This window comes from Arvicola amphibius, chromosome 3 (genome assembly GCF_903992535.2).
Source record: "Arvicola amphibius chromosome 3, mArvAmp1.2, whole genome shotgun sequence".
Lineage (NCBI taxonomy): Eukaryota > Metazoa > Chordata > Mammalia > Rodentia > Cricetidae > Arvicola > Arvicola amphibius.
This window is the reverse complement of record NC_052049.1, coordinates 35350769-35360614: the sequence shown is the minus strand read 5'-3', so window position 1 is coordinate 35360614 and position 9846 is coordinate 35350769. Positions and strand designations below refer to the sequence as shown.

The window sequence follows — 9846 nt, the reverse complement described above, 5'->3', positions numbered from 1 at the left end:
AGGACTCAAAAGGGTCTGGGACTCAAGATGCCTGATGACATCAATGCAGATTTCTGGTTTCACACGACAGCATTCTGCTTTTATCTTCACCTTGTTGGAGTGAGCTTGTTTAGTTGGGATGTTTTGAGCTTGGTTACTCTGATGACTGGTGTGTTGCTGTGAGTCTTAACTTCCTGTGTCCTCCTACTGTGGGAAATGAGGACAAAGGTCATGATTAACGCTAACCTCTCTCAGGCTGTCTTTCTGCAAAACTCCAAGCCTGTGAATCAGTACCCAGTTTCATTTTCCTCATGCATTTGCCCTCTACTTTTTACTGCTTAGCATTTCACAGCAGGGCTAGCGCGTACTCTGCCACCGCTGTGCCATCCCAGTTCATAGCCAATGAAACTTTAGCATCACTGCCAGGGGTTCCTGGGCCCCACCTATCCACAGTGACACTCATCCTAATTGTCCTTTCAGTCGAGGGTGGTTTGGCATTGAGTCCCTTCCAGAGTCTACTTTTTAAGGCCACTGTAGTGCCAGTTAGTTTCCATGGGAAGCTAGATCTGAGATGGAACTTGACATGCAAGAATTTTGTTAGGGGGAGCTTGGAATCAACCTTGTCAGAAGGCAGGGGAGCAGACTTAGATGAAGAATTCGAGTTGCTCTTCGGTGTTCGCGAAAGCCTTGGCTGCTCCTTTGGTTGGTTCTAATGAAGAGGGACCCTTAAGTCTGCCCTGAGTGAGGGAAGAGAATGCTGTCTTGATGCGTCATGCCGGGTCTGTGGGCCACCCTAGACAGCATGGGTGGTCTTTGGCAAGGCAGCTTTCTTCAGCAGGGTTAGCCCATGACGAGAAAGAGAATATGAAGCATAGCTGTTGTGTAGCAGATTTGCTGACCTGGGTTTCTCTTCTCTGAAGCATCTTTTTATGGCGAAAGCTACGTGGGGCTCAGCATCACGGAAGTCTCCTCTGGGCTGTCGCTTCAGTTGAGATTTCAAACCAGCAAGTCACAAGGCGTACTTTTTCTTGCAGCTGGGAAAATCGACTATTGCCTAATAGAGCTTCTGTCGGGAATATTACAGGTATTTGTTTTAATCTTTAAAATAAATAAGAATTCAGTTACTGGAGAACACAAAGCCACAGAAAAATAGAACAAACCATTTCTCTTTAGAATAAAGTGATATACCATTTAGTTAGGGTGGGATTGTCTCAGATGTTTCCAGTGTATCTTAAATATTCTGACTTCGAACTTTTCCACTTTAATATATAATCCATAACTATAGGAGGCTTTCCTGTCAATTCACTCTCTTCCCTTCCTCCCCTCTCCCCCTTCCCTCCCTCCCTCCCTTTCCCTCTCTTTCTCCTTTCTTTCTCTTGCAAAAATAAAATACTGGAAGCTGGGTAGTATAGGTAACTCATAAAGGAAATAGACAGTAGATTCATTTTGGGGTGTGTAGGAGGATGATGGTAGAGTCTGCTTGGTTTCTGGTGAAGGCGTCGTGGTGGAAGGGAAGAAGCGAGAGGCAAACCTGCTTTGTAACATCTCTACCCCCTCTTGGGCCACTGGTCCACTTCCCTGAGAGACCTCACAGAGCATTAACCCCTCTTTACAACCTAACTGCTGAGTTCAGGATTTAGGTCTCACCATGAGTTTTAGTGGGGTCGATCCATAGCAACCCCGATGGCCCCAATAAAACACTGTGAGATAAACAGCTTGGTGAGGTTCATTAATTATGGCTCTTGTCTCTTTTAGGTGAAAATAAACTTGGGTACGGGTGAACAGCTTCTCCTTTCTGAGCACAGAGTTCGTGTGGACAATTTGGCGTGGCATTCGGTGGAACTGTACTATGGCAAGGATAAGGTTCTCTTGGTTATTGACAAGCAGTACGAGACAACTGGCCAGCGGGATGGAGGGATGCAGAACTTCACATTTCACCATGGAGTCTATGTAGGAGGTCGCGGGGGACTCAGCGTCCCTTACCTGGACAGAAAGACCCCCAACTTCCGAGGATGCATAGAGGGCGTGGTGTTTAACCAGAGGGAGGTCCTTACTTCCCTTAGGTCTTATCCTGGCTTCAAGAAGGTTCATGAGGTATCGCTGGGATGTAACCATGAGTTTTTTGCTGGGAAGAATGAAGCTATTAGCTTTTTCAGTTCTAGGTCCTATGTCGCCTTTCCAGAATGGAGGGTACAGGAGGAAGGGACACTGAGATTTGCTGTGCAAACTGGAACCCAGCAAGCTTTGCTTTTATTTCAGTCAGGCAGAGGAAGAGATTTTGTTGCCTTGGAAATACACGAGGGCCTCCTGAAGGCTCGTGTGGGGAAGGGAGAAACAAAAACACAGCTTTCATCGTCCCGCTTGGTTAGTGACAACAAGTGGCACGTTGTTCAACTCAGAGTCACAAGGAGGCATCTGGACCTCACGGTAGACGAACAAGGGGTAAGGGCCACGCTGCCTCTGCAAAACCAAGCATTGGTATCTGAAGGCCCCCTGTTCGTGGGAGGCCTGAATCACCGGATGTGGGAAACAGTGCGGCGGTTAGAACTTGTGTCTCTGCCTGGGAAATCTGCTCGGGGCATCGCTCTGAAAGGATGCCTGAGAGCCTTGGAAGCAAACTTGGACAAGAGAGCTTTAAGGGATGCAGTGGTTTCCAAAGACATTTCTGCTGGGTGCACAAGTGAGGGCGTCCATGATCAAGATCCTTCCTCAACAGCAGCGCAAGACCTGCCTCAGCTAGAGCCAGCCCCTTCCACCGCGCTTCCCAGTTCCAGCTCTCTTCGGGAAAACGGAAGTGGCGGTTTTTTGGTTTTGAATAAGTTGGAAGTCCAAGAAGGTGGACGGGCCTTATTGGGACAAAAGCATATAAAAGTGAATGTGGACTTTCTGGATCTGGGTATCAACCATTCTCAGATTCTGTTTAAAATACAGGAAATGCCAGCTCATGGTTTCCTTCAAATAGATGTTCGGCATGCACCAGAAATGGAGAGGACTTTTACTCCGTTAGATCTGGCGCGTGGGAAAGTGTGGTATGTCCACGATGGCTCGGAAGAGCCTGCAGATTCCTTTACGTTTTCGGTTTTTTCTAGTAGCGAGAAGGCAATGCCACCCCAGCTGCAGGATCCCATTCCGCGTGTTCTTAATATTGTAGTCATTCCAGTGAACGACCCCCCATTCCTTAAGCTCCCAGAAGGACACTTGCTCCTTCTGGAGAACTCTAAGAAACAGCTGACCCCCAATGTGGTACAGGTGTCAGACCCTGACACCGATTCGCGGCATCTCAGGCTTTCAGTTCTTAGCGACCTCAGCATGGATGCTGGGTTTTTAGAAAGTGCCGACGACCCTGGCAGAGCCATCAATAGTTTTACACAGATGGATTTACAAGCTGGCAACATTTTCTACGTGCACAAGGGTCATCGAAACTCTCGGATTGTTCTGAGAGCAACTGACGGTGAGCTGGTTAGTAATACTGTGGTGTTACGGGTCATGGCTGTTCCTTGGGACTTTGAGGTGGTAGTTAGGACTGGCGTGGTGGTACCACAGGGTGGTACGGTTCTGATCACACATAGTGACTTGTCGGTGAAGGTGAATGGCGAACCACATGAGATGGACACCCGCTATGATGTCACTCGTCCACCTCGGTTTGGCCAAATTCAGCATCAGGGATCCAACGGGGAATGGAAACAAGTCAGTACCTTTTCTCAACGTTCCATTGACAGGAGTCAGATCCGATACTATAGTTCATTCAAAGAACTGCAGCGAGAAAATGCGACGGATCACTTTAAATTTAAAGCTAACGTAGAAGGAAGGGTAAGCGAGGAGCTCCTGTTTCCTGTGACTGTTGAGTGGCTGAAATTGACACTTCTGAAAAATGTTCCTCTAGAGATTAGCAACACAAGCAAGAAAGTATTGGACTCTGACCATCTGCAGGCTGGAACAGAGAGCGTGGAAGTAGCTGAGAGGGAACTGTATTTCAAGTTACTGATCCCACCCAAGAAAGGAAGCTTGCTACTTGGCAATGAAGTTCTTCGAACAAGATCAATTTTCAGTCAGAAAAATATTACAGACTGTAAGGTAAGCTATGAACCTCAAGGGCGGTCCAGGGAAGACTCACAAGACACTTTCAGTTTTTCAGTTATTGTAAAACACATAGAAACAAAAGATTATACTTTCAGGATAAACCTTAAAGCAGATAAGATGCATATTATTTTAACAAACACTGGATTATTTGTAAAAGAAGGAGAATGGACATTAATCTCAAAATCAGAACTCTTTGTTCAAACATTGGCCAATCATGCCTTCCAATATGAAGTCATCAAGAGTCCTCAGCATGGGGAACTGAAATTGGCCAGCTCCTCTGCCTCTCTGGGAAGTGACAGTGGCATCAGTGGGTTCACAGAGGAAGACATAGTGGGTGGAAGGCTGATGTATGTTCATGATGACTCTGAGACTCAGTGTGATGAATTTGTTGTGCTGGCCTCTGCCACAGATCTGGGCCAACAGGGAGGAGTCAGAAATCTTGACTTGGAACACGTGTCTACAGAAATCAAAGTCAGCGTTTCTGTTGAGTTGAAGAATGATGAGAAGCCCGTGCGTGTGGTGGATAAGGTCTTTCACGTTGTGCGGAATAGCCAGCGCTTACTGACATTAGCAGACCTCTGCTTCCATGACCCTGATGTAGATTTTGATGATGGGCAGTTGCTCTACACTCGGCGTGGTATACCAAATGGAGATTTGGTGAAAGCCAATGAGCCGTCTCAAAAGCTGTACCAGTTCAGGCAAGAGGACCTCCAGGAAGGGCGTGTGCTCTTCAGGCACCACGGTCCAGACTCTGCCCGATTCCTGCTGTTCGTGACAGATGGTGTCCACTACACGTCATCCCTCTTCGAGGTCAGTGTGTCAGAGGCCTATGTCCACATAGTCAACAACACAGGGCTGCTTGTGTCTAGAGGGAGAGACAGCTGTGTCACAACAGCCAACCTGAGCGTCACCACGAACCAAGATGTCAGAACAGACCGTGACTTTGAATTCCACATCTCGCAACCCCCTAAACATGGCAGAATCCTGGTCAACAATTCTGAGTTGCACTCATTTTCCCAACATGACCTGAAGCAGGGACACGTGATTTATAGGCACAATGGCGATGGGAACTTTGATACGTTTAACTTGACAGCGAAAGTTAAAGATGCCTGCTTAGATGTGAGCATTTGTGTCCAAGTGTCCTTGGAGAGTCACCCTCATTACACTCAGTTTCTGCACCGCAGCAGCCTTACGGTTGAAGAAGGAGAAGCAGTAAAACTGAGCAGTGGAAAACTCCAGGTAGGCCCCACCCAAAACACTGGGTGTTTTTATTGGCTTAGACTCGAGGGGACTAATAATCTATTTGTTTGCTTCTGAAAATACCCCTCCCTCCCTCCCTCCCTCCCTCCCTCCCTCCCTCCCTCTCTCTCTCTCTCTCTCTCTCTCTCTGTGTGTGTGTGTGTGCATGTGTGTGTTTCATGGTACTGGGAGTAGCTCTAATGTATGTGTATGCACAATTTTTTTTCCAAGACAGGGTTTCTCTATAGCTTTGGAGCATATCCTGGAACTAGCTCTTGTGGACCAGGCTGGCCTTGAACTCACAGAGATCCGCCTGCCTCTGCCCCCGAGTGCTGGGATTAAAGGCATGTGCCGCCGCCTCCACCACCGGGTGGGTGTATGCACCCTTAATATACATACTATGTGCCACTGAGATGAAAAGTTAGGAGTTTTGGAATTTGATTCTACCAATTTTCCCTCACTTGGAAATAAAATCTACACAATGTTCAGTCTTACTTTAAAGCCGTGTTTATACACACGCTCATGTATGTGCCCGTGCTTACTGTAGTGTGAACCAGGACTAAGGGAGGGAAGTATGTGTTATGGCACATGAGGAGCTTTTCATTTTTGTTTGTTGCTAACAGCTGTACTAACAACATTTCATTTGATATGGGTTGATCTCTGATGGGAGGAAGAAGTAATTTAACAGACATAAAAGGGATTCCCCAAACAGCTTAGGGCACCATTGCACAGTCTCTTTCTTCATTTCTGGATGTGGTCCTGTTTAGTTTCTCAAAACTAGTGGATAAAACTTCTCTAGACCAGTGGAGCTGTACCAGGGTCACTGAGAGCAGAGCCACGAAGTTTCTAGTAAGCGCAGACCTATGGATCAGCTTGGCCTGGCTGTTGTTTTTAGGGTTGTCTCCTATAGGGTGTAGGCTGGGAAAGCTGTGCTTTTAACAGTTGGCCAGACATGCAGGCTGTTCCGACTCTGCCTTCAGGATGCAGGCCAGCTTCCCAAGAGTAACCAGCAATATCAGAGATGAGCGGGAGCTAGAATAGGTTGGTAAATAATGAAACTTGACTAAGGGAAGAGAAGGCACTAACTAGCTTTTCACACTTTTTTTTTTTTCAAACTTAGAGAGTTAATACGTCTCACCACGAGGGGGCATGCTCCCTCTTGTGACTTAATCTGTTGCAGACAGTTTCTAAATGGACTTTGCTGAATCAATAAAATGAAAATGCACAGGAAATGCTGAGCTAGAGAAAGTAGAACTAAACAGGAAAAAGGCCTTTATCCTCTACAGTCGTGCAATTTTAGTGATGCACCTCTTCTTCCTGAAACCATCCTTGCTTCCTTCTCTTCATAATTCCCCCACCACATTGCTAGGGATCAAATCCATGGCTTTGCACGTGCTGGATGCTAGGCAAGCCTCCAGCCCTCCCCTTATAACATTTAATTCTTTTACCTTAATTTTTAGAATATTCAGGGTGTTTGTCTGCTGTGTGCAAATGCTTCATAGCTACACACGTGCTGTTGACCATTCATTCGTTTGTTTGTTTGTGACCAGGACTGAGATTCCAAATATTGGCATGATCAGCATGGCCCCAGGTCAGACCTGGTCTTAAGCTGTGTAGTAACACTGATTGTAACTTAGGCCACTTGTCAGTATTAAGAGAAACCGTTTGGTTCATCAACAGCTTTGGCTCGTCTGATTCTTCATGTGCTTTTCTTCTTGTGTTTGTGAACAAGGCTGGGACTGAAGATGAGATCCCCTCCAGAGACAGTATTTGTAGTCAGGACTCCACCAATACATGGGCACCTCCAAAAATCTACCACAGAAGATGGCAGCGTGGGTACAAACGGAAAAAGTCCACTCTGAGTTTCACCCGGCAGGATACTGATGACGGCAATGTCCTTTATGTACAGACAGCTCCTGGCCAAAAAAAGGACCAGTTCACCCTAGATGTGAGCCGGGACTCCCACTTTGTAAGGAGGGTAGAAATGCGTTTGGATATCATCCCTAAGTGGATCCCTCTGGAGGTACAGAATCTCACGGTTCAGGAAGGGGGTTCCAAAGCACTTCTACCAGACCACCTCAGAATTCCAAGCAAGTATTTTGAGACTCTTAACTGTGAATTTGTTCTCCTCGACCCACCAAAGCACGGTTATGTTCAAAGTTCCAATTTTCCAAGAGTAAAGCTCATGAAATTTTCCAGGAAACAGGTAATAAATCACAGTTAATATATTTGAGTATGTTGTTCTGGCATGGGGGGAGTGGTTGGAATTGACTCTTTATCATTTAGACTCATAGACTTCAGTGATGGGACCTTGGGGTCTAGCCTCCCACAGGATGCTAGAAGCCTGTCTGTAGTGTCCCCATAGGAATGGGGTTAACACTGCCTAAACGTCTTCAGTGATGGTGTATTTACTACTTCCTGAGATGCGTCTTGTAATTTAAAAACATTCAACATTTCTTTTCACTGCCACGAATTTGGAAGCTTCTCTTAGATCCTGGTTCTGCTGAAAATGCGATGTGAGAGGCCTTATTCCCACAAGGAAACAGCATTGCACCCCTCACACACTCTAAACATTTGAGAGAAAGATGGTCAGTGGTCCTCGATTTGTTTTTAACTTTCTCCCAATCTTCTGACTTTTGACTGTACACCAGGAACTGACTCTGCCATCCTTACTAAAGCCCACTTCTACAAGAGTACCCCGTCCCTCTGTTGATACCAGGAACACTCAGATACTTCATCTTTGGTAAACGTTTTTTATTCACGTATCCCTTCATCCATTCACCAGATGTTTTACAAAGAACATACTATATACTAAACATGGGGCCACAGGTGTCTAGGGTGGCTCAGTCCTGGCAGTCAGCAAGCTGGATACAACTGCTCATCTGGCATCCAGATTTTGAAGGCAGATGAAATAACCAAAGTCAACTCAAGGTTGCTATCTGGTTTCTTTGCTTTGGTTATCATTATTATTATTATTATTATTATTATTATTATTATTAGACTGTGTTTTCTTACAGGAGTAAATTAATGACTTCTACCAATGTTTATTATTTTTTCAATTTTGAAAATTGTCCTTCAGCTCTTCCTTAGAAACCCCGAGCAATACAAACTCTTTAGATTGGAAACCACAAACAACCCCCTACCCACCACCACATTTGCCTGGCTTTGCCTCTCCAGCTAAAAACACACGTATGTTGCTTCATTTTGCCTCTAAGAATGCCAAGTTGGAGACTGAAGAGTTGGCTCAACCGTTAAAAACAGTGATTGCCCTGGCAGAGGACCCAGGTTGAGTTCCCAGCAGCCACATGGTGGCTCACAACTTCTGTAAACCTGGTTGTAAGGGATCTGGCATGGCTAACAGGCGTGCAAGTTGTGCCCAGACATACATGCAGGCAAAACACCCAAACCTAAAAGTAAATAAAAATGTGAAAATCCAAGTTATGGGATTCCTCATGGATTTAAGTCCACTTACTAAAGGCGTGCTCTGTTTTAGTTGCTATGTGTTGCTGTGGTATCTGAAATGTAGTCCTTGCCTCAGGAAGTGCCATGGAGGAGCCAGATGCTTCATCTTTAATTGGGATGCTCTCTTATCTCTCATATTCTATTTCCATGGTCGTGTTGTAGGAGTACAGAGCTGGCATATCCAATTCTAACTGAAGAGCAGAGAGAAGACTGTAACTCTTTGTGAAGGGACCATGGTCAATCTAGACTCTGAGGAGTTAGATAAAGAGCACAGAAGTAACAGATTAGGAACCCAAAAAAGGCAGTGCAAGTTAAAGGAGCAGCATAGCCAAGAGTGTGGGGGCCTGAGAGATGAGGGGCCATCTGGGGAGGTGTACCCACAGGCTGAGGAGGGGGAGAGGGTACTTGGGTCTACATTTGGAGGGTTCCAGCCTCTGCCCATAGGAGGTGTAGTCTGTATCCACTGTCAAGGAGGCTAGAGTACCTAGGCATCATTAGGAAGCCATGAAGAAACAGGATGCAGAGGCTAGGAGAGCACTTTCTCCTTCTGACCCAGGGAAGAGGACTATTCTCATCTCTCAATTATGGCATCCAGGAAACCTATCAATAGTGACTGTCTGCTTTGCTGTAAGCTGAATCAAATACTTTTACCTTATGTATTCTGAGTTGCCTGTTGAAATCTGTGTGGAGACATACTTGTCTCCTGGGGCATTTGTGTTTTCATGCAGCCTGTTCCTAGACATATGACATATGTTCATAGACATACACATATGACAAAGTCACATGTCCCTATTCGTCAGGTGATTCCTTACACTGTCTCTTTATATGTAACCCTTGTGGTCTCTAGGTTTTGAGATATTGTCGTTTTCACTTAAAGTAACTCTGATCCTATGTGTCTGTAGTCTTCAGTGTCTTAGTGGAGAGACCCGGGCTTTGTTTGCTCAGTAAGAAGTGTGTGAGTGTCTTGGGTCAGGGCTTCCGGAGCTAGGAGATGAGGGCAACGTGACGAATTAACCAGGCAGTAACCCTGTCCTTGTGGAGTTTCTCCCCAGGTGGGGGAACAGGGAGACAGAGAGGCAGGAAAAT

General features: G+C 45.9%; 1 protein-coding gene across 1 annotated transcript in view; it reads left to right on the top strand.

Moving 5' to 3' along the window:
* Window positions 1–751: 751 nt before the first annotated feature.
* LOC119809197 (chondroitin sulfate proteoglycan 4-like) overlaps window positions 752–9846 on the top strand; it is a 33754-nt gene continuing 24659 nt past the window's right edge. The window contains 6 exon segments of the mRNA XM_042054676.1: window positions 752–818; window positions 900–1063; window positions 1735–5298; window positions 7031–7057; window positions 7059–7142; window positions 7145–7504. Coding sequence (XP_041910610.1) covers window positions 752–818; window positions 900–1063; window positions 1735–5298; window positions 7031–7057; window positions 7059–7142; window positions 7145–7504 — 4266 coding nt within the window.